General features: G+C 39.8%; 1 protein-coding gene across 1 annotated transcript; it reads left to right on the plus strand.

Moving 5' to 3' along the window:
• Positions 1–1,805: 1,805 nt before the first annotated feature.
• Positions 1,806–18,854, plus strand: ap1m1 (adaptor related protein complex 1 subunit mu 1). Its single transcript, XM_083907527.1, has 12 exons — positions 1,806–1,958; positions 3,121–3,277; positions 3,414–3,481; positions 3,565–3,695; positions 6,061–6,208; positions 7,330–7,456; positions 7,614–7,756; positions 9,820–9,891; positions 10,205–10,363; positions 12,642–12,767; positions 17,651–17,726; positions 18,112–18,854. Exons 1-12 carry the CDS (start codon positions 1,917–1,919, stop codon positions 18,132–18,134), a joined length of 1,272 nt encoding a protein of 423 aa, XP_083763653.1. The 5' UTR covers positions 1,806–1,916; the 3' UTR covers positions 18,135–18,854.
• The last annotated feature ends 7,405 nt before the right edge of the window (positions 18,855–26,259 follow it).

The following is a 26,259-nucleotide window of genomic DNA, read 5'->3' on the forward strand; positions in this document are numbered from 1 at the left end:
CATGCCGGAAGCTGCAGGCACCATCGAAATTACTACACCCAGTGATCCCCAGCTACACATAAATGCTGAGCAGAATGGACTGAAGTGTATTGCAGTCTGTTATATTTAACTCCTTAAATCAGCCCATTTGTATCTATGACAAACAGAATCAACTCCAGAAAAATAAGTTGATGTAATGCTGATTCACATATCTAAAAATATACACTACTGAAGAGTCAACTGCGCTGTGCTGAAAGGCCCAATAACGTGCCCTTGCGACTTTGTTTCCTAAGGGTTCTTTATCAATTAAAAAGGGTGCTGTTAAAGTTGCAGACAGTGTCCCAAAGAGTGTCCTTAGAGGAAATTATGAGTGACGTATAGAAACTGCCAATCTCGGTGACAGGAATTGTGAAGAGGTCCATATACTGTGCACGCCACTGGTAATTGACAGATTTCGATTACATCTTCAGGAAATGTCCACAATGGGACCAGGAACAAGTGATAGCATTTTGGGCATGATCCGCAGTGGGGGCGGCTGAGCTGCCTTGGCGGAGGTCTGCGCTCTCCGAGTGCTTTGATTATGATTCACTAGGAAAGGCAAGGCACATGTTAAAAAGTAGAAGTGCATGCAGAAAATGCTGAAAGAATGATTAAAACAAATAACATTTAGAACAAAAACACTGGGGAAAATAATATTTTTTTAAATACTAGAGTATCTAAACACAGTTATACACCTCACATTTTGCAACAGGGAATCAACAACTATTGCTCCCAGTTGATTTTTTGAGACTATAGTGTGGCGATCATCATGTTGCAAGGGCAGTTGCCACATAAAGAAATTATAAATTGCTGCCAGCACTTCTCCAGTAGAGGAAGCTACAGGACAAAAACAAAGTTGTCAACAGCATAAACTACCCTCATAAAATTAAATGATCAATTATTTTGTACTGAAAATAATCTATAATGTATTTGCTCCCAAGCTGAGAAAATATCAAACACATTATTTACCACAATTCCCTGCAGCTCAAATAGCCCTAAGGCTGGAAAAAGGTGATCCAATTTATTTAACTGCATTAAACAAAGTGTCTAACTTGGTATGTGTATGGTAATACAGCAATGTATCCAATCACACGGCAGCATCTCAGGAATGTTACGCTGTCATGTAAACACGACCTGCTGAAGTTCAAACTTGCCATCAGAATTGAAAAAAAAAAAAAGGTGATTTAAATAACTTTGAATGTCTCATGGTTGTCAAACGGGCTGGTCTTACTTTTTCAGAAACTGCTGCTCGACTGGGATTTTCATTCACAGCCATTTCAAAGGCTTTTAAAAATGCCTTGTTGGTGCCAGAGAGGAGAATGGTTTGAGATGATAGAAAGGCAGAAGGACTTTTGTTTTAATTAGGTGTCATGTGTAACGATGCTGGACAATAAAGTTCTAGTCTATTCTATTCTTGCTGGTGGGTGAATGTGTGTAGAGTTATAGGGTTACCACACTGAAAATGAAAGCAGAGCAATCAGAAGCTGAACTCATAGTCAATGCACAGCATGAGCCACCTTGAAAAAAAAAAAAAAAAAAAAATGTCTGTTCATTTTCTTCTTTGCATAAAATGTTTAACTTAAATTGATTGAACACTAAAACTGAGGTCTATAAATGACCTGAGGATGGCAGTAATACGCTGTTGCCGCTTCTGGTCTGCAACAAAATGCAACAAAAAGAAAGCATTTCCTGAAGAATTGTGTACATTTCTCTTGCACTTATTCCTCCTCGTCCTAGAGGGCGCTCGTCTGAGGGCGGGTTGGTGCAGCAAAACGGGAAGAGTCGCTTTGCCCCATTCAGTATTATGAATTGAAATCAGTTTTCAGAGTTCATTTACGTATTATAAAACTGTGCAGTATTAAAGGCGAGCTGATCTAGCTCGTAGAAATTAGTTCAAGATGTCTGCGAGTGCTGTATATGTTTTGGACTTAAAAGGAAAGGTAAGATAACGGGATATGCTACTACGTTGCTAAGCTAGCGTTAGCCTAGCGAACACATTCCTCATTGACAGATTATGATGTGGCAACGCAGCTAACATGTCAGTGTCAGTGCGGGCTGATACGCTGTGATTGAACATTTGTCTTGTAAATTAAACCTGTGCATTTGATCGAAACAAAAGGGAACGTGTCGTACAAAAGGGGAACGTGGAAAAAAGATAAGGCCGCTGAGTGGCCGACAGGTGATGTCAGCAGCTAGCAGCAGGAAATGTTGAGCAAATACCAAAACCCTCGTTGAAATGATCAACTTTCACTGATTTTTACGTATCTGCAAAAATAATTACTGTGTTATATACATGCAACTTGCTTTCAGTCCCGATCGCCCTTGGGTAAATTCGGCATATAAGTTATTGCTCAGGAGGATTTAAATATGTCTCAGCATCCAACCAACCACTTCTTTGTAGCTAGATTCCACAGACCTGTGGGAGACATTGCTGCATGCAGGACATGGAGATGACTGTCATGTTGTTCCCACACACTGAAGCATGTATGATGCATTTACACTGTTATTACACCATAATATTTGTGTGATGTTTGGACTTATTAGACACCAATCTATCAATAATCAATTCGCGTGGTGTGATTGTTGGCCATTGTTGGGATATTCATGTAGATATTGTGTCTTTCTGAGTGCTCATCATTACAGTGAATGTAAAGGCATATAATAATTAATGTAGTTTAAAGGCATGGTATGCAATACATGGTCCATATGCGATAATATGTTTTAAGCGTATCCTACCTTATATATTAGTATAAGCTTTGTATTTCTGTTATTTTCTGTTCTTGGTTTGAGTAGCTGTAACAAAAGCAATTTTTCCCTGGAGATCAATTAAGTATTTTTGATTCTTATTCTGATTACTGATAATAAACTTGTACTCAGTTACTTCAGATGTCCTCATCTCAAGAGTCAGTATACTCAGAATTTATTAAGAGTTGAGTTGGATTACTCATTTCAGAATTAGTCAACTCGGAGTTCAGGTTGAGGTTAAAGCTGCATTCTCGTGCAGGCCCTGGCATCCAGTCCTTCCAAAGGTAATACAGCTGTTGCTAACATGGGGTAACTTTGCGATTGTTAGCCTCATGTATACTTTTTGTTCCTTTTTAGGTGCTGGTGTGCCGGAATTACAGAGGAGATGTGGATATGTCAGAGATTGAACACTTCATGACCCTTTTGATGGACAAAGAGGAGGAGGGGACACTCTCCCCGATCCTGGCCCACGGAGGAGTCCGTTTCATGTGGATCAAACACAATAACCTCTACTGTATCCTTTCTTGTAACTGTAGGCAACCTTTCAACACCTGGTGCATTCTTCTTCTTCTTATTGTTATTATTACTGTTTACATATTTTTGTGACTTTAAACTCATATTGTCTAAATTCTTAACACACCAAACATCAGTGGTTGCAACATCCAAGAAAAATGCGAGCGTCTCGCTGGTCTTTTCCTTCTTGTACAAAATTGTTCAGGTAAGATTTAATGCTTTACTGGGTTTGGTCTGTACATTGACAGAATCTGACAAATGGGCTTATACATCAACATTTGTGTTCAGGTTTTTTCAGAATATTTCAAAGAGTTGGAGGAGGAGAGCATTAGAGATAACTTCGTCATCATTTATGAACTGATGGACGAGCTGATGGACTTTGGTTATCCACAGACCACGGACAGCAAGATTCTGCAAGAGTGAGTTTCCTCTCAGCCACAGCCTCAATGCAGTTAACTGTATTACCTTGGCAGTTTAGGGTGACTTTGTTTGTACCTGTTTGTAGATTTGTTTTACCGTAAAAAGGAGGAAGCCTTTCCATATTACACACAGACCTTGAGCCTCTCAACTCAAAGTTTATTTATAGAGCACATTTAAAAACAACCGAGGTTGACCAAAGTGCTGTACAGAATGACATCAAATAAAATACAAAAAAAATTAAAAATAAATAAAAAGCATAAAAACATAACATTTAAAAATGATACAGAGCATTGTAAAAGATATAAGAAGCAAAAAAACAATGGGAGTCCAACTTCAGCTTTGTTTTTGGGACATCTAACAGCATCTGATTAGCTGATCTAAGTGCGCTGACTGGGCTGGGTAGGTGCAGCAGTTCAGCCAGATATTGAGGTGCCGGCCCGTTTAATGATTTAAAAACAATTAAGATCATTTTTAAATCAGTCCTAAAACGAACTGGTAGCTAGTAGAGTGAGGCCAATATCAGTGTGATGTGCTCACGTTTGCGCTTCGCAGTCAGAAGGTGTGCAGCTAACATGGACACAGACAAGTACTCGCAAGGATTCAAACAATAAAATAGTCATCCAATGGATAAGATGAGATAAATAACTATGGTTATTAAAAAAGTTCATGTCTTATGGTGTCTTATGACGACTTGCGCGCTACGCAAGTTGAAAATCCTGAAAACATGCGTTAAGCTCCAACATTTAACACAGACCTTTCTAAATTCATTCAGTCAATCAATCAAATTTTGTCTATATAGCCCACAGTTTACAAAACACAGTTTGTCTCACGGGACTTCACAGGGTTGGTAACATCCTCTGTCCTTAGACCTTCGACCAGGGTAAGGAAAAATTACTAGGGGAAAAAAAACTTATAAATCTCAATATATATAATAGAGGAGTCTGGTGTATTTAGCAACCACACTGCCAAAGGCCAGCGATCATGAACTGCATCACAACCCCTTCCACTGTATTTTAGTTCAGTGACTGTGTCAGATGGAGTCTGTGCTCGGTCATGCAGGAAGTAGTGAACTAATCTTTTTAATTAACTGATTCTAATGATTCACTGCCCCAAGAATAACTGCTTTACTAGTCACAAGTTTGTGTGTTTTGCGCATAAAATTATGACTCTGCTCACGTTGTGGAGGTACTATAGTAATGGAAAATGATACCTCGATGGAAGATGCTGAAATTCACTGAAAAGTGGATGGAGTCATTATTAAAAACTGCTGTAACTCTCTGGTGTACAGCTTATACCACTGATTGCTGATATTATTAAATAAACTTTGGATTAGGATTGGTATTTTCCATCCATTATCTACCACTTTATCCTCCACCGGATGGTTGTGAGGTTGCTGTACCTATCTCAACTGACATAGGGCGTCCAGATACACCCTGGACAGTATGCCAGTCAATCCCAGGGCCACATGCAGAGACAAACAACCATTTACTCAAAATCTCCCACCTATGGCCAAATTAGAGTTACCAATTTACCTAATCCCCAAATCCGCATGTTTTTGGACTGTGGGAGGAAGCCTGAGAACCCGGAGAAAACCCACGCACACATGGGGACAACATGCAAACTCCTTGCAGAAAGGCCCTTGTACCAACCAGGGTTCGAACCCAGGGAAACCTGGGTTTTCTTGCTGCAAAGGCAAGAGCGCCAACCACTACACCAACCGTGAGCCCAGGATTGGTATTTTGGTCCATTAAAATAAAAAAAAATGTCAAGTTAAAATCAATAGTCCTTAAATGTATAAAATGACTGTACCCCAGTCACGCACACACAGTCAAATGAAGACCTAATTAACAATTATTATACATGGGAATACACAAATAAACACATTTTATTGTACGATATCGGGTGATTGTACTGTCATAGAGGAGCAAAAATCTGAAATATTTTACATTGAATTGGTTGAATTAATCAAACATGTATTCTAAAAACTGGGTGAGTAAAGTACTTAGTGATTATTCAAGTATATTACTGGATTCTTTTTTTTTTTCAGCCTTATGTTTAGTTTCTTCTTGAGTCTATACATTTGGCGGATGCTGATCCAGCTTCGTTGTTTTGTGTCACTGTTATTTCCATATATCCAAGTCATAAGAAGCTTACTGTCTTCACTGAACTGAAATGACTTAAATTTAAGGACTGTGGTTAACATGGCAAGCAAACTCTGGATTTCCCCCCAATGTCCTCTGACTACAGTAACCATGACAGTCTCTGTTCTTCTTTTGATGATTTCTGGGAACCATCACAGACAGTTAATTTCCTTTTATTTTTTTTCCCAGTTTTGCATCAGTGTTTACATTTTTGTCGCTACAGATACATAACCCAGGAGGGGCACAAGCTAGACACCGGTGCCCCACGACCCCCTGCAACAGTGACCAATGCTGTCTCCTGGAGGTCAGAGGGCATCAAGTACAGGAAGAATGAGGTTTTCCTGGACGTCATTGAGTCAGTCAACCTCCTGGTAGGAGCTCCTTGTTTTAGAAGCACTGTGTTGCTTAAGGAATGTCAGTCACATGATTTATGTACTTCCTGTATGTGTGTGTCACAATATTAGTGTCACACTAGATGATTTTGGTGTGTTTCTGTGTCCTGATTAACTGAATTGGTTATTCTCTTTGGCCTTGAGTCTTAGGAGATCTGTTCATCAGTGGACAGCTCTGAATACAAGTGTAAATGCATCCAAGATGCATTGTGCACACTTGACAAAAAAAACAAAAAACAGGTGGTCTAGGACATGTTATGTTGATGTTATTTGGCTTCAGTTGTATTTGCTCAATTTCAACATCACCTTTCACCCCCCATGCATTGAATTAATTTTTTGTGAGCGGTTTTATCCCTCGAGACTCATGTGGAAATATATGCCAAGTGTGAACGTGTGTATTAATAGCTATTCACATGTGGATGAACTTAAAATGTATGTTAAATGACTTACCTTTCTTGCATTTTTACACTTTTCTTTTGTAATCTTAAATTGCTCCTAATAAGCTTATGGCACTCTAAAACATAAGATAAACCCACCAGGTTTTGAAACTCATCATTATTTAATTCTCATATTATTATGATAAAAGTATGACCAATTAAAAAATTCGGACCAAAAAAACAATTCGCAGAGCTACCTGTCTCTCATCTCTCGCGCGCCTCGCCGATCGCTGTCACAGCTTGCGAGTCGCGCGCATCTCTGACAGAGCAGTGTTGCCAACATGGTGACTTTGTTGCTAAATCTGCCGACTTTTTGTGTTGTTTGGAGACTCTCGCGTGAAAGCGCGTATCACTCTGCAGTTTCTGTGCTCAACAAGCAGCGTGTGTTGCCGGGATCACCTCCCAAAGCACAGTAACCTCTGCAGTCCAAGCCTATAGTCAGAGCAGAGCGGAGAACCTTTGCACTCTGTGTCCAGGCTGCAAATGAATCACGCATGCACATGGCCACTGCCGTTCCGCCCTGGAGGGTGAGACTTTGAGAGAGGTGGAGGTGTTCATGTTCAAATTTTTACTAAGTGCTGTGAGACATGCAAGAAAGGTAAGTATAGCTAAGGTTATGAATTACTCAGTCACTAACTAACTATGTAAATCGCTATTTTCCAGGTCAGTGCCAATGGTAATGTGTTACGCAGTGAGATCGTTGGATCAATTAAGATGCGTGTCTTCCTGTCTGGAATGCCTGAGTTGCGTCTGGGCCTTAATGACAAGGTTCTGTTTGAAAACACAGGACGTGAGTTCCGCATTTGATGTAGTTTTGCTGATGATTTAGGCTGGCCTATTTGCTTGTGCAATTTACATCACACCCTATTAATCCCAATTCAGTTGTTGCTTGTACATTCCTTTTGGTATTTTTCTCTTTTTAAAAATTGTTTAATGTTTTCATGAAGGAGGGAAGAGTAAATCAGTCGAGCTGGAAGATGTCAAGTTTCACCAGTGTGTCCGCCTGTCTCGCTTTGAGAACGACCGCACGATCTCCTTCATCCCTCCCGATGGCGAGTTTGAGCTCATGTCGTACCGCCTCAACACTCATGTAAGTCAGTGATAAAACCACCTCATTCTTCTTAGGCTAAATGAATATGATGTATCTGTAACACTAAAGCAGTGTTTCCATTGAATGGAACAGTTCAGTTTGGTACAGTTCATATGTTTTGCATTTCCATTAGAAATTAGTAACAAAATAATAATATATATAATAATATATAATAAGCTCCTACTGTTCCACTTTTTAGCTTTTGTTTTTTACCAGAGTAAAATGATACGATGTGATCGAAATGGAGTAAGACCAGTTCCAACCACAACAGTCAGCTGATTAGGTAACTGTCAAGACTGGCTCAGATGACTTGACAAAAAACAATTATGTTCAAGAGAGATGCGGATAATGAATATTTATTTTGACCAAAAGTAAAAATCTTCAACAAAATATAACCTATGTATGTAATCAGTGGAATCAGCTGTAAGTGTGGGTGTGGGCTCGCCGCAGCGCTATCGATAGGTAGCAGTTCTATTTTTGCCGTTGCAGCTGCTGAACCTCGTAAATTTCAACAGAGCAGATCCCACCAGACAGGAAGTGCGACACAGACTCAAAGTAAAACATTTCCGCCCCCCTTTCAAAATAAAACACAATACGCAGGTCATATAGCCTGTCACAACTTCACATCAACATTATGTTGTGACGGGGGCTGCCAGGTCAACAGTCAATTAATCAGAGCGTCTCGGAAAGTCATAATGTACGACGAGAGACTGATTGTTGAAGTGGAGAAACATAAAATCATTTATGACACCAGATCAACAGTTCTTCCACGTCGGAGAATGAAAGTGTTGTTGTTTCCTTTATACACACAGTCTATCACGGGGTCAGTGGAAATCCAGGGTCAGAATTTATTATGCATCAGCAATAGTCAGTTGGACAGGTGAATCACGACGGAACATTACAGTGCATGGTCTTTAATTGCACCTCATAGCCATGTTGTGTTAAATATAATTTCAAAGCAGCCTGTGGGAAGCACTGTTGGGAAACTGATATTCCTGACAGCCAGACTTTTGGATTCAAGCTGTTATTTATTTCAAACTGTAATGTCTGGATATATCTGTTTTCTTCTGGACAATGTTTTCAACTTTACAACACCAGGTTAAATATTGACGTACAAAAGTCCTAGCCTATAGACCCCTTGGCAGCCTACATCACGCGCGTGTCACCTTCTCTCTACTGCGCATGTCGGTTGCAGAAATCGCTATTGTGAACAACACAACATGTCTTGTTGTGCTGTCGGTTGCACTAATCTTTTTAACGAACAACACAAAAGCCTGAAGTTTTACCTGATACTGAGTTGCACCCCTTTCAAGGCTAACCGGAGGCTTATCTTTGATTGCAAACCATCTGGAGGAGCGACTGGAACGAGCAAATTATAAAAAAGCAAGAATTTGCCGTATCAGTTAACCTATCGTTAATTTTTGGCATTATTACTATGCATAACAATGTTATGAAACGATGTTTGATGGAATCTATTTCAGAAAGATACTTAGATTCTTCATCAGCTAATCCACAAGCATTTCATATACCATAAGCATATTCATGAAATTAAATGAAAATCATATATAATCATTAATGTGTCAGGCTATAGGCAAGCGTTTTGGTAAATGTTTCACAATAGGGTTTTCCAGTAAGGCTATGAGGTAAGAGGAGAAAAAAATTTAATTGTATAGCAGAAGAAGAAACCGTTATTGACGTCAAACAAGATATCTTATTTTGTGGCTAAACTCCCAGACATCATTGTCATTAATGGTCATTGTTGGTCATATCACATACTGTCTGAAAAATCTTGCACAATTACTCAATGTGTCGCAATCTGTTATTTTGTCCTAGTTTTCCTCAACAACACTTAGAGCACATAAGGAAACTCTGATTACTGGACATACTATTGTTTTTGTTGGTGTCAAAATTGGTCTTATCCTTCAACTTCTCAGTGGTTATTGGTGTAATAATGCAAATTATCCACATGGTGGCGACTGTGTCACATGCTATTTTAAATGCCACATTTAGAAGCTGTTTGAAGTTAATTTATTAGTAAAATAAGCATGTTGTTTATGTGTTAGGTGAAGCCCTTGATCTGGATTGAATCGGTCATTGAGAAGCACTCCCACAGTCGGATCGAATACATGATCAAGGTTGGTAACATCTTTTTTTTTTGGTTGACATGTCATCTGTAGCAGCATTAGATGAGGTATTGTTTTATCTGAATAGTCACAATAAGACAATGTTGAGCTCCATGTGACTGGGCTGTGATACAGGTGCATTATAGATACAGACCGGTGTGTTAACCATCACAGTACAGTGTACCGTAATGGTATTGTATGTTTTATTGTTGCATGTGACTAACCCTGGATTAAATAATACTTATTTAGTCATTATGCCATTGTTAGAAACCCTTTTGAGGCGGGACAGGGTGTTAAAACTTGCCCTGCTTGTTTCTCATGGCAGGCCAAGAGTCAGTTTAAAAGGCGTTCCACAGCCAACAACGTCGAGATCCACATTCCTGTGCCAACAGATGCTGACTCACCCAAATTCAAGACCACAGTGGGCAGCGTCAAATGGGTCCCCGAAAACAGTGAGATCGTCTGGTCCATCAAGTCCTTCCCTGTGAGCATGACTCATGAGCATCATACACACTTTTACAATTGATGACGAAATGTTTGGTTTCTGGGAAGAAGTTTGTTTTTTCACTTGACTCAGAAATTATGTGGTTGTTATTTATTGATAAAAAAAAACTTGCTGAAACCACAAAAACATGCACAGCTGCAAGAAAATGGGCCTTTTTGAGTGTTCATTTTGGCATGTTAGCAGAAAAGGCACAGTTGCTAGTAATAACATTATCAATAGCTCTGTTTAATTAGTGCATATCTGGACAGTTTGAAGGTGTAAACACATGATGTCTGAAAAAAAAAAAAAGATTAATTGTGTAAAGAGGTACTTCGAGTACAGCTAACGTGTGACAGCAGTGTCAATACTGCACATTCTCCTCTGCTTTTGTCAGTTTTCCGCTTGTCACGGACGACTTCTTCCCCTGCTTTGAAAAGCAAAGAGGAGTGTGATCGGATAGCAATTAGATCTTGATGTGGACACTGGAGACGCATGTTAATACCAGTTGTAAATACATGATGGTGAAGTGCTGTTCGATCGCTGTCTGAACACATTGTAATGTATTGTAATCTCGGGCTCATCGAGATCTCTTAAAAAAAACCAGTCCGGTTACGTAAACGGCGGTTCTCCTGAACAGCAGATCCTCCTGGTCGGGCACTAGTCCAGGTACATCTGTTTGCATACATTGTACTGCAAAAGAAGAAGAACGTCCGTTGGGGAGGTCTTTCACGAGCGACAGTGTCTTCTGACTCTGGGTCAAAGTCATAAAAGGGACTGCAGTGGGGAGTCGTGACGAAGCCATTTTCGAACATTGTTAAAACAATGTTTTGATAATGAGTAGCAGTGCATCCACTGTTCCAGACGGGGGAGCTGCGCTTCTGAGAGCTGGTGTGCTGATTATGTCACTTCCAGGTATTGGCCAATCACAAGATGATTGGGAAAGTTGACGTTGGCTGGCCAATCAAAACACAGTCTCTCTTCTGGGTGTGAGATTTCAGTCTGAAACAGCGCGACTGATGAGAGCTTCAGTGAGGAGATATTTCTATCGGCTCGTTTCCGGCAATTAGGAGGTTTTTGACCATAAAAACAAGTTAATGTATGTAAATACACCTCCATAACTCACATATATGTGCGATAGGACCACTCTATGGGAGCTTTAATGCCAGGTTGAATGAAGGAGTGAAACATCTTCAAACAAGTTGCGACTAATTAACTGACTTCTGGATAGTGTGCAAATCCGACTTGCATGCAAATACTTTAGTCAAACTGAAATAGTTTTTTGTTTGTTCGTTCGTTAGTTCATTGTTTACTGCTTTATTCTCCACACGAGAGTTGCGGGGGATGCTGGAACCAATCCCCCTAGAGTAGGGGTCGTGCAGATATGCTTGCTATAGAACAGGGTGCCAAACAAAAAGACAGGTTTCGTCTGCACACCTAATAGAATACAATCATCCCACAGCGGCTGGCAGAATAACCTGTGCAACTGGGTGCTGGACTTCCTCACGGACAGACCTCAGTCGGTGTGTGTCGGAAGGAACACCTCTGATGTTATCACCCTTAGCACGGGCTGTCCTCAGGGCTGTGTTCTGAGGCCCCTACTGTTCACCCTGATGACACACGACTGCATCCTCAAGTCTGCCACTAACCACATTGTGAAATTTGCAGACGACACAACAGTGTCGGGCCTCATCAGAGACAATTACGACGTGGTCTATAGAGAGGAGGTAGAGGAGCTGGTGGGCTGGTGAGGAGAGAACAACCTGGTCCTGAATGTGGATAAGACCAAAGAGATCATTGTCAATTCCAGGAAGAACACACTCACCTGGTCTGTGAACGTGGCATCACTGGTGAAGAACTGCACTTCCTGCGGTGTATGAAGAGATCCCTCCAGTCCCCACCCATCCTCACTACATTCTACAGGAGCACCATAGAGAGCATTCTTACCAGCTGCATATCTGTGTGGTATGGAGGCTGCAGTGCTGCATGTGAGCGCTGTGTGTCCTGAGCCAGAAACACCACCTGTGATACCTCACCCACCCATGGAAAACAACATTTTGTTCAGTATACTGAGTATAATTGAATGACAATAAAGTATGTCTTAGTCTAATAGGTGTATAGCCTATTACTATACACCTAATAGTAATAAGCTATTACTATTATGAAAATAGTAATGCTGCAGTCCTACTCAAATCATGCTGTCCCTTTAAACATCAAAACACTGGATATACAGTAGATTTCCGGTTTCATATTAAAGTGTTCCTCTTATGACTCTTCACAGGGTGGGAAAGAGTATTTGATGCGAGCCCACTTTGGTCTGCCAAGTGTGGAAGCTGAAGACAAGGAGGGGAAACCACCAATCAGTGTCAAGTTTGAAATCCCGTACTTCACCACCTCGGGCATCCAGGTACGTACCGCAAACTGTACATGACCTTTGTCAGACAATGATAAGAAAATAATTCAGAGAGTAAGATGCTAGAAACTGTTTCAGGCAGTATGCGCAGAACTGAATTAAGTTGAAATAGAATTCTAATTTTAGAGATTTAGCTCAGGACAAACCTTGTTTATCGTTTCTATTGATTAAGCCTTCAGGAATCCATGTTTCACAGCTTCTTGACACCTGTTGTTGCTTATCTTTCAGTGTTACATGCACACATAGTTTGAGTATGTTGTGATTCTCAGTTGTTTCCTTGTCATCATGGATTTAGAATTTATGGCATGCGGCTAAGTCTTGCATATGTCCACTCTCCCCAGAGCAGGAATTCAAACAATTCATACTCCTCTCCTCATTTGGCCAGAGAGGGCAGTAAAGCAGCACTCTTGTCTTGGACTGAGAGTCAAGTGTTTGTTATTTTTCTCTGCTGTTGAACAAACCAGAAAGCACCTACTCATCATCCTTTTTCCCTTCGCGTTAATGACAGTGATAGAAAATGTCATCCTTGGTCACAGATAAGTAGATTCTCTGGATTTTGATAGTGATTCCCATGAAGCTGAAAGAGAAGCTGATGTTTTTCCTTCATGTTTGGATGAAAACTTTGGCTGACCACAATGTGCAGCACAATACTGTATAATCACAGTTGTTCTGTGGTTATATGTGTAGCACTACACACAACATTTTTTTCCCAAGTCAGCTTGACGAACGACATTTCAATATATCACAATATTGGTTTCAAGAAAGTGTTTTTCAACTGTTTTGATGTCAGTTTTCTATCAACTTGACCTTATTTAACATACGTTAAATTTTTTAGAAGTATTAAAACAAGGAGTTGCAAAAAATAGTGCATAGTGCATTCATTGGTGTGTTTCCTAGTATTTAACATCGGTTTTCTATTAACCAGAACACATTTTTTACTGTTTTTAGTTGCTATACTTTCAGAGATCATGCACTTTTAAAATGAGGAGTAAAATATTTAGCTAAAAAACAGGTTTCGCACCATCTCCAAGTATGCTGCTCCAAGTAAACAAGACTACAGTTTCTTTTAAAAGACATGAAAATGAAGGCTCACACTTTTCAACACACCATGAAAACAAATTGGACAAAAGAGAACGTGATTCGAAGTTAAAGTGTTCTGTTTGTATATAAGACGACTGGGATCAACATTAAAGATGATTCACTTACAACTGACACAAACCTGACATTTCCAGCTTGTCCACATTTCCTGCAATAGTCAGACATATTGCAACCCACTCAGAGAGGGAAACAAGTCCATTTAATTGAAATGTTGTCATTAGGCTGATCATCTCCATGTAAATTGTCTTTTTCTTAGATAATTTGGCAGCTGGAGGAAATTGTCATTTTTGTTCCTTCCTTTTAGATATTTTTTTGTCAATTTATGAATTGATGAAATTAAAGTACAGTGCAACAAGTGATGGGCCATCTTTAGCCCTGATATTAACATATACCTCTGGTGATCACAAATGCACACCTAGTATTTGAATGCTCCTCCACTTCTTTTCTGCCTATGTGCATAAAATGTTAACAGTTTTCAAAATAGGAAATCAATATGCAGTGAGTGTTATAGTTGTGGCTGTTGCCACACATAAATAAATGTAATTGATCCATGGTTAAATACAATCCGGTAGGATATTTGTGGATCCAGATTAGACTTGCTTGTTTGTGTTTTGGTTTAAGATCGTCTTTGTTTTGTTGTGTAATTTGTGCACACTTTTTGCACAAAATATTCACAGCTTCCAGGGAGAGGAGTGAGAATTTTTTTTAATCATTAGCAGTAAGAGGTGTCCAACAATTGAGTCATGTAAAAAATCCTGCACCCTTACAGTGTAGTAGAAAATGAAGGCTTCAGTTTTAGTAATACCCAGGATACTTTTGCTAGTTTAACTAAAATAATTGTATGTTTTTTGTTGGATTTGCTTCCAAATAGTAAATTTTACCAAATTCCTACAACAATCATACACTTTACTCCGATATCATGACAACATCATTTTTCTTGGCACACAACGGCAGAGTAGACCCTCAAATAAGCAGCTCTATGTACTGAATCAAAGGATAATTTTGTATAGGAAGTCATTTTGATTTCATTTTTAATTGAATTGTGACCCAAGCAAAATTGTGAGATTCTTAAAGATGAATCTATTACAAGTATAACTCGGTGCTCATCGGGTCATTTAAATGATTACACAGTGTAATATACATTTGAATATAGTATATACATGATAACATTCATGAGCTCTTTTGAGTGGCAGCGAATTTCAGTTACTGAAACAACTTAAAAAGTCATATAACTCATAATAACCCTGTTTTTCACATGCTACATGTCTTGCTGTACACATGATGTTTTAATTGCACAAGTTCCCAAGACTGTCAGTCAAAAAGTGAAAGATTGCTCCCAAAAAAAACCTTTTCTCAGCAGTCACACTGTGGTGCACTCTCACCATCACAAACGCAACCTATTAAGAACCATATTCCCATCAAACTCTTGTGTCAAGCCTTATTACAGACTTACAGCAGACTTGGCTTTAGACCCTAATGCTAGTAACACTACTCTCTATGTGTGAGAATAGACTGTGAAGTTTAATTAGATGCATGTAAATATCAAAGCATGAGAAAGTCCCTCTTAACTCCACCACTAAGTGTAGGGGAGCACACATGTGAAGTGTGCATGATGCACGTAACTGCACCTTGTAAATTTAACTAGAAATGGAGGAACCCAGCACTTTGGCCAAGTGGCAGTAAGAGGAGAGCTATAGTTACATTTTCAAGTCTCCTCTCTTTAGGTGATGTCGAAAGAACCCAAACAAGCTGGTAGATGCTTTTAGGTCATAGCTTCTACCAAAAGCCTGATAAATCTAGACCACACATGTAGTCTATACTTTCCAAACAAGATACAACAAACATTCTCCTCTCCTCTTCTCATCTTACAAGCCATAATGATATTTTGCAGAGGATGGCTTTTGATGCCTTTTTGCTGACTGTGTACCCACGGTCAGGCCGACTGCATGTTTGGCTCTTGGCTTCGGGGAGAAATGCTGCGCCGGCAGACTCGGTGATCCCACGTCTATGTATTTGTCATCATGTGTCTGGTGGCCACTGACCTCACTGTGTAGTGGAAGGTAATAACAAGGCGGCCGGTGCCGAGGCCTTACCAAAGGCCCGCAGCCATTCGACCCGTACATTCCTGCCCTGTCTGTCCCTGCTTTCAGCTGGGAAGAAGCATGATGGAGACGTTGCATGGCAATACCTCTAGACAGAGGGGGGTCATGTCATTAAGACAGATAAGACTGTTTGTCAAAGTACTCCAGACGCACACTGATAGAGATTGCAGTGACATAATACAGACAAGAAAGGTCTCAGGCCTTGTACAGATCCATTTTGAGAGATCCAGACTGTCTAATGTGACTGATCACATCTGGCATTAGCATGTGTCCTGGATGACCACACAAATGCCATTTTTAGGCTATGATGGACCTTTGTCACTATGGTTAATGTTTGTTTTTACGCATGTAAAATAAACAGTTAATGTCAGATTCCTATGAACAAAGGTTCATTCCCCTGCCCTATGTTTTAAACCATTAGAGAAAATAAATAATGTGTTGATCTGTGTAAATATTATTTGGCTGTGGTTACACCTGAACTATCCTCATTTCTTCATATCAGTCACTATGGCTCTCAATACCAGGTCTGAACAGGGTCTTAATGTTTTTTGGTAAAGTTAAGCTAAATATCTATAAATATATAACATATGCTTCAAATCTTTGCCCCATATGTACATTTTGCTCTTCGTCTTGCACACTTGAGTGGGGAAAAAACATGTGCAATCATGTTCAGTGCTGGTCAGGACAGCGGGGTATTTTTATCCTCTTTTCTCGACATTCAGCTCTGTGGTAACAGCTCTGGTGAAATATCAGTTAATGGCTTGTGAAAGTTGTCTAGATTTATGCTGATGTGCATTTTTTTTTTGCTTCCAAGCCTCGAAACATACTGTTATGTAAATTAACTCTGTGTGTATCTCGAATCTGTCACTGCTTCCTCCTTCTCGATGTGACTGATACTACTACTTCCTCATAAACACTACTACTCTTACTACAACTATCAAGTAGCGAGAAATTGTAAGGACAACTCTATGTGAAATCTTTTGATGATGAAGTACTTGACATCTGTGGGTTTGCAAGGTGGCTCTGAAAAAGTAGTCATATATATATATATATATATATATATACTGTGGGGTTTTTTTAATAACTACATCAAGCTTTCTGACTTTTCAGCTCCTTAAATGTAAATATTTTCTAGTTTCTTTGCTCCATTTGACAAAGAAATATTGACAAAACGAGACATTTGAGAATATCATAATTTCCAGGTTTGAGAAAAACAATCAACATTTTTCAACATTTTCTGACAGTTTATGGACCAAACGATTACTCGATTAATCAGAGGCTGAACAAGCAGAGAGCAAGTTTTTAATTTGTAATTAATAAATTGTTATAGCCTTAATATAATGTGTGCAACATCGAATGTAAATCATAACTGCAGCTTTACAGTTCAAATGCACTGAAGGTGCTGCATGTGAACAGCACCCAAGCCATTTGTATGTACTATGTCATTCAGATTTTACTATCCTTAAAAGTTCATGACAGGCAATAACCACTTGACTGGCATCATGTTGTTTGCTAAGTACAACATTGCATTGGGTGTGGAAATATATTTTTTTGGGCTTTCCTTAATGCCAATCTGAAGAAGTGCACAAGTGCTGGTTTATTACACACAAACTGCACTTATTTCTCTTTTATCCATAATGTTCATAATGTTAGTTTTGGCTTCTTTCCTGTTGACAGGTTCGATACCTGAAGATCATTGAAAAGAGTGGGTATCAGGCCTTGCCGTGGGTGCGTTACATCACCCAAAATGGAGGTAGGTGAAGAGTTCGCTTATTTCTTGTGCTGATTGCCCATATGTGCATGTATTAGGAAACAGTTGGGCAATGTGGTGCAACTTGGTGGGAACTAACTTTGTACTATGTAAAGGGGATACACTAGTACATGAAGCAATGTGGCAATGTCCTGCAAAATGTGAGAAAGTGAACTTACTTTGACCAAGCTTCCCTGATCTTCATATTGTGATTACCAAGGTTGCGCATGTCGTTCTTTTTCACTAATGTTGCCACAAATTGCTAAACATCCTCATCTCATTTCCTTTGTATTCCATTCATTCTCAGCTGCCTCGTTTGCACTCGATTTCTCTCTGATTCCCTCTTCACTTTGTCCATTTGATTAAGGCTTGTCCATTTCCTCCTCAGATTACCAACTCCGGACCCAGTAGCCTGCGCTTCAGCCCGCAACAGGCAGGTGGAAATCAGAGGGGTGGAGTCTGAACTGCTAATGTGATATCAATGGCAGGTGTCAGTCATGAGACCAGAGAATGGTCACTATCTAGTTTTTTTTTGTTCCATTTGTTTTATTTCAAATCAATGCAAATATTAGGAGGAGCCTTTGGATAGGCAATGTTACAGAGAAAGTAATGATGTTTTACTACTGTGTGGCTCCTAATTTGAGCAAGGCTAAGGAGAGCAGGAGTAATGTTTACATCCGACCAATACAGTGCAGAGTTGTACACAATCTATCACAGTAGGTCAAATGGTTTGTAAGCAAATGTGACATTTCTCAAAGTTACTGTTATCACCGCCACACAGGTCCATAACACACGGAGTCAGTATATTTTTACAAGCCTTTGTTCTACCACATTTCTGGTCTGTTGATTATCTGTATATATTTGTTACATATTAATGAACTTTGATTCAGTGTTATTAGTTCGATGACTGTAAATTCAGGAGTAAAATTCCTTTGTTTTGTATCATCACCTCCACGGCATTGATACACGTCAGAGCGACGCCTACAGGCTCGGCTTATTGTGCGTTTCTTCATCAGTTTCACTCCGTTGACATTAAGCTGTGCTAAAAAAAGAAAAAAAAGTAAATGCTGTGACGTCAAATTGCACGGCAAACATAATGGCCCCCTTTTCCAGCCCAACACCTGTTTCCCCTTTTCCCTCTCTGTAACCACACTGTTTGAAATCATTAAAATGTCTATTTAGAGAAAACTGTTCCATAGTCTGCTTGTGCCTTTTCTTTTATGATGTCACTGTAGTTGCAGTGTCATCCACAGTCACCTGCCTGAGCAGACTAGTGAGGGATTCTTACCATCCCATCCTGGAGGTATTTTCACACAGTGTAACACTTAATAACAGCGGGCCTGTGATATCATGGGCAGCTGAAAGCCAGTACTCTGTAAACATGCAGGAGAGCTGGGAAGGATGTGACTCAAGCTGTGGTCAGCAGTCACAGACATGTTAGAAGAGAAATGTAGGATGGACTAACACAGACGGGTCATTGTTCGTGCCAATGCAGACTGCAGTGGTCCTGCATGAGGTCATCCCTTCAGTTTGACTTGTGAGGGGACTGTCAGTCTAAGCAGGTGCTTAGTTTTCTACTTGTACATATTATTCTTCAGGTAAACACATGTTTTTTCTTGTGATTGCAGGTGTGTGTTTTCACTTAATTGGGCTTCAATCTCTTCATTTTGGCTCAATGAGTGTCCAGTGAGAAAGAAACTCCTGGCAGCCACGCTCATGTTTTCAAGTGTATGAATGCAGATGGTGATATTGCAAAGCTTAGTGTAAATGCTTTTAATAACTGGAGAATATTTCCTCTTTTAAAGAAGAGCAAAGCAGGGCATGTTTTCATTCCTGTCATGATTGAGTTTGGCAAATTTGATGACGTTGGAGAGATCACCTGCCAAGTTGAGTTGTTTTTTCCCCAACTGCCGTTTTCTCTACAGTATCTAATAAAGCCACACCAAATCAGGTGTGTCTATTAAAAAAAATCACGTCAGTGTTTTGCAACATGAACAGATCAAAGGACAGGTCACAAAAAAATCTGAAAAATAAAAGCTGACTCGTCATAAAATCACTTTTGAAAGAAACGTTATAACAATTTTATGCGTAAAACCAGTAGGATAGAAATACAACTCTTCTACAATAAAAAATCAAAAAAAAATTTTTTCAAGCCATGGAACAATAAACATCTTTCTTTCACATCAAAATGTGTCCATTCTGGGCTATTGTAATAACAAGGCAGTTGAAAATGGCCTCCATCGAGCTGACCCGCCTGTCACAACCTGATCTGTTTCCCGAAACACATCGGATGTGTTCTGTGTGACGGTACCTCAGTGGTAGAGCGGGTCATCTTTCAGTTTGAAGGTTTCGATTCCAGGCGTGTATATGAACGATGAGTTATGATGAGTATGAAAAAACATGCTGTCCATAGATGTGCTGTATGGAAGTGTGAGTGAATGGCAAAATTGTAGTGTAAAGCAGTTGTGAGAGAGCATCATATAAATATGATGATCTAGTGCCTGATACTGCTAATGTATTATAACAGTTAACTAAAACAAAATGTGTAAAATAAACTTTTTTTTATTTTCTAAGAACAACTACTAAATCGAAAGCACATGGAAAACCGGGTAATGAAAAAGCAAAATTCACACACTCAGGTGATCGTATACTTATACTTGCACTTACTCAATTGTAATCATTTTATCTTCAACCTTTGCCTAATGAAAATAATGTAATGTCAATTTGCCACACAGGACTCTTACACTGTGTTGTGTTCCCATTAAGTTGAACCAGTCGTTATCTGAAATCTGCAAGCTGTAACAGTTTTATTTTCTGTGTAATGTCGCACACTTCTTCGACACCCTTGTGTGTCATGTGAAGACACGTCCTATCCAGCAGTGATCTGAATGATAGGTATGAGACTAGTAATGGCTCAGACCAGATTTATCTCATCCACATCTGCCGGTTTAACTGTGTGGGTTCACTTGAGGCTCTGGTTTTGGATCAAGATCCACGAGACTGACATTTTTATAGGCTTGTCTATTCATATGTACAGTATTATGACTGTTACTAACCTAATAATTTAAGCATCTCGAGTTCCAAATCATAAAATTCCCACAGCACAGCTCTGGTTAGAACACACGCGGTGGTAAATGCATGGCAGTGGGGCATTAAAAAGAGGAATGTAAAGCCTGCATTTGTATCTTTTGTGTGAAAAACAAAAGCCCATAGCCACAAGTGGAAACCAACTGAAAGTCAGCAGCTGTTGCAATGATATGAGAATCAGACAAAGAGGTTTCAAACTATATATTATCTGCCACAACACAAGAGCAAAACATACCTAAAGTGTCAGTAAAGGATAATCAAATTCTTAATTCCATAGATTTTCAAAATAAATATTTTCTAGCTTCGAAAATGACATGTTTGTAATATACAGTACACTGGATAATGTTATAAATTGTGATTATAATTACTGTTTTATCAGTAAAAGCATCGCAGAAACATCAAGGAAATTAATGTAGTCCAGTGATTTATGCTTTAACGACATTGGTTATACATCTTTGACCTTCTCATGCCTACAGGTGAAAAGTGACTCTTCACCTTTCCCCTTGATTGTTTGGTTGCCATACCAACCCTAAACTGTTTGTCACTGATTTTACGGCAGATATCTTGGTTGTTAAGGGCAATGGAAAATAACTATGGTTACTTTAACAGCGGTCATGAAGCAACAGGTAAAGAGGTATGACAGCGTGACAGCGTCAAACACAGGTGCACCCTGAGGAATCCCGTGTTGATCTACAAACGGAACCCCGGCACCTAGCAACCAAGGGAAATCCTCAGGCGTCACATTAGGACTCTGATCGGAGCGTGACGTCAAGACCGGTCGTTCCCCTCTAAGGCATGCACAGTGCCCTGTAATAATCTGTGTGAAGGCCGTCACCCTCAATTGTGAAACACAAATAGCAAATGAGTCACTTTTGAGGCAGTTATGTGGAGAAAAGGTACTTGACTATAGGTGAAGCCACAGAATGAGAAGGACTTCCTCCCACAGACAGAACTGAAATAGTTGTTACACTGGTTGAAAATCACCAGGAGCTCAGTGTGTGGTCCGGGCTGGTTTTACAGCAGGGTATTCCTCAAGTGGAGGGAAATTTCCATCCTCCTATGTAGACTTTAGAACAATATTAGTTTAAAGTGCATATAGCTGAGTGTTCAACAACGTGCTGGGCCTTGAGACGCTGTTGTAATCTCTCTAGGAGTGTCTTCCGCCCACACATCCGACTCAGATAGTATGGTTAATACATGGCAGTGCAGTACGTGACAGTTGGTCATACTGCCTCATCAAAGTCTTTGTATTACGTCACTTACTTGTATCAGTTGGTCAAAGTGCACATGAGGCTAAACAAGTTGCAATATTTACTACTATTAAAGTGTTTTTGCTCCGTCTTCCCCTTGGAAGTGGCTCACCATCAGCAGCGCGGTTCAAAGTCTGAGAGATCAGCATGTACAGTAGAGCACGTACTGCAACCCCTCATAATGCACAGACCATGTTATTTCAGACTAAGTAGGAGTACTATAACGGTGGATCCCAACCTGTGGGTAAGACCTGTGGGTAAGACCTGTGGGTGGTCCCCTTTCCCCTAATATATCTGACAGCAGTGTAGAGAGGGAGGTCCACAGATATATCACAGGTTTAAAAAGAAGAGAGAGAAAAAAAATAGTTTGGTAAAATAGTTTATTGTTCCCTCTTCATATTTTTTTTTTGGTGAAGTGCTGGTTATGTTTCCCTGTGCATGCCTCTGAGGAGTCTGCAGGCACTCAAGCAGCACTGTGTGCCATCACTCCAACATATTCACTTTGATATGTTCTATGTTTTTAGCCACTATGTGTATGCTATTGGCTAGATCTTGAAGCTCCTATAGAGTGGTCCTGTTGTACATATGTGTTAGTTATGGAGGTCTACTTACATTCATTAACTTGTTTTTATGGTCAAAAACCTCCTAGTTGCTGTAAATGAGCCGATAGAAATCTCTCCTTACTGACGCTCTCCTCAGCCGGTGTTTCAGATTGGCTAACTCATTATCAAAACATTGTTTTAACAATGTTTAAAAATAGCTTCTTCACGACTCCCCGCCGCAGTCCCTTTTATGACTTTGACCCGGAGTCAGACCCAGAGTCAGAAGACACTGTCGCTCGTGAAACACCTCCACAACGGACGTTATTCTTCTTCTGCGGTTCAATGTACGCAACAGGATGTGCCCGGAGCAGGAGGATCTGCTGTTCAGGAGAACCGCTGTTTACGTAACCGGACCGGGTTTTTTCAGAGATCTCGCTTAACCCTCAATCTTAACACTCAATCTCAAAAATGCGTGCTCCCTCTAGTGCAAGTGCTGTCCCGATTCTCAGAAAAATTGAGGGGGCAAGTTTAAGGGCTGTATCGCCCTCAATATTTAGATTTTTCCGAGACCACCCTTGGGAGCAAGGGCTACCCAGAATGCATTGCATGTTTTCACATAACAAAGATGGCGCCGAAAGCAGCGAAACGAGTACGCTACAAATTAAGTATTTTCTTTGTTAATAGAGATATGAAAAATATGAAAACTATTGTATTATCTTAGTTTAGGCCCATATTATGGATTACTGACATCATTGTTGCATAAGATTTACTTATTTTATGATCTTTTGTCAATAGTCGGCCGGTGCGGACAAGCGATCGTTTGCTATGGTTTACTTTTCAATAAGCCGTGGTGTGTGGTAACTGTCAGCTGAATATGTCTGTGGTTGTGGTATTTGTATGAGTATCATCTTATAACTAACTGACAACCTAATAACTTGACTGACAAACGGATCGTAATAAATAATCGTGACGTAAATGTGTTCTTCTTCTTCTTTTTTGGAGTTGACAGACTGGACGCAGCTTTCGCGTTATTCTGCCCCCTACAGTCTGAAGACGTATCTGCATTTAAGGGGTTTCCCATTTCTAAGTGACAAAATAACCCTCAACACGATTGAGGGTTAAGATAGGAATTGGAATTGGCCCTTATATTCTGTAGGAAAGTAAAAGCTGCCACTTCTACCACTGCAAAAAACAATTTACATCAAACGTAGCTCATTTAGACTAATATTATTGGTAACACTTTATTTTGATAATAATGTCACCAGATAATCAGTTGACGACTGAAAAGTGACATATAATTAACAAACTAACTTCCAGTAGACTAAGTCGAGCTCTACAGGTTTATTATTATTTCATTATACATTATTTCACAATGTGCCTCTGACAGGAACAGATTATAAACAAGTGGGCCCTTGGGGACAGATGTGAAAAGGCCCCCACAGATGCCACCCCCTGCACTTAAGATAAACTTTATATATCCCTGATTGGGGCACTTCACTTGTTACAGCAGCAAAAACAGTTAAGAGAGATAACAAAATTAGACAACACAAGAGAAGCAAGGGTTAAAATACTTGTCCCTTTCAACATCCATGAACCTTCTCTGTGGTCTTCCTATGTTCCTCCTGTCCTGCAGCTCCATCTTCAACATCCTTTATCCAGTATAATCACTATCCTTCCTCTGCACGTGACCAAACCATCTCAACCTTCACTCTCTTACTTTATCTCCAAACCGTTGGACCTGAACAGTCCCTTGAATAAGTGCATTTCTATTCCTGTCCATCCTGGTCACTCACAACACAAATACATCAAATCATCAACCTGAATCTGGACTAAATAAGCACACATGCATGAATTCCAACACCAACACATTTCTGACGATTATGATTATTTACACTCAAGTAAAACTTTGTCACGATGGAAAGAAACTCACTCACACATTAAAACAGATCAGTTTTAAATCTGTTAAAACCATTGTTTTTAAATGTCAACAGGAACATTCACACCAACACCATATTATAGTGTACTATCGCCATGTCAGCTGAGATTGGCACAGTACCCCCGCGACCCTCATACTATTCACCTGTTAGTTCACTGGATCATGCCAACACATGACTTATTGTAGTTGTAGTTGTAAGTTTCTGCCTTACTGTGCAAAGGGCCTTGACATAATATATGTTGTGAAGTAAGACTCTGATCACACACACAAGACTAGGATCAATAATTCCTGTATATATTATTGTTTTCATGTTGACACAGATATTCAGGGCAGATTAATTATCAGTACCACTTCACTTTATTCCTGAACTAAAGGGAAACAAATATGATTCCCTACTCTTGAGCGACAGAGAGGTATTGATGTTAATGAGGTGGATCAACAAATATGGTGACACTTGCTGTACCAGGTCAGATAAAATAAAAATAAAACACAATTTAAACACAATCACTTTGCTTTATATCTTATACGTATTTCTTCAAATCTATAGGACATATTTTACAGCAGTTTAAAACTGTATGTGGGTTTCCTCCAGGTTCTCTGGCTTCCTTTCCCCCTATGGCAGCTAGGATTGGCACCAGCCCCATAACCCTCATGTGGGGGATAAAGTGGTAGACGATGAATGAATGAATGAAAGACCTTTCACGGCCCACCTGCAGTACCATCACTGCCCATTAGAGGTCCGAGGCCCACACTTTGGGAGTAGTGTGCCATATAAAGAACATTTGATTTGACTTACTTTGTAATGTGTCTGCTGCTGAGCCCACAGGAAACATTTTTCATCCTTTTCTGCATGTTGGAGAAATGTAAGGCACAGCTGAAACAGTTGTATCAATCAGTCAGACAACAGTCCTTACATGTTGTTCAGGAATTGTTCACTGACAATAACAGGAAGTCAGTATATAACCCTGTCTGCTGCTGGAAAAACTTCCCTGCATACTTTCATGGCATCTGAAACAAAAAAAGGCATTCACTGCTTTCAACAGGGCTGTGTTTGTTTCGTCAGTTTTGCAGGTTTGTCATCCTTTAACTCTTATCCAAACTGAAAGCAAAGACAAGAGTTATGGCTTTCTAAATATGCACCCAGTGGTTCTTCAAATCTCAATATTTACACGTTTGTTTTTCATCCAGGCTGTGGAGTAACACTGTAACAACATGCCCTGCACTGCTCAAGGACAATGTGAGAACGTGGAGTTACTGTATGTGCGATGATTTCCTTTCACAAAGGTCAGTGATGGTGCTATTCTTGGAAAGCAAACCCCAAGTCAAACAAACATACACGTGTGACTGGTTTGTTTGAGACGGAAGTTTTCCTGTTAAAGAAGAGGTCCTCCTTTATCATACACATAAAAAACGAGAGCCTTTAAAAGACCTAAGTCTCTTTTCTCTCTTTCAACAAAACCCTCCAAATAAATATTGCTTGGGGCAGACTGGAAATTGAGAACTCTTTTCTTGCAACACAATAGAAGGTAAAATCCTTGTCTGTCCTCTGTGAGAGAGCACAGGACACCTGGCTGTTAGATGTAAGTTCAAAGACCTGTAGAAGCTTTCAGTAACCTTATGTTCTTGCTTTATTTTGGGAGAAAGAAAGGCAAGTGCACTGGGAGCACAAAGACACCTTGCACTCTGGGTAATGACAATTGCAGACCTTTAGCAGCGCTCAC

This window comes from Microchirus variegatus, assembly GCF_963457635.1.
Source record: "Microchirus variegatus genome assembly, chromosome: 21".
NCBI classification, from domain to species: domain Eukaryota; kingdom Metazoa; phylum Chordata; class Actinopteri; order Pleuronectiformes; family Soleidae; genus Microchirus; species Microchirus variegatus.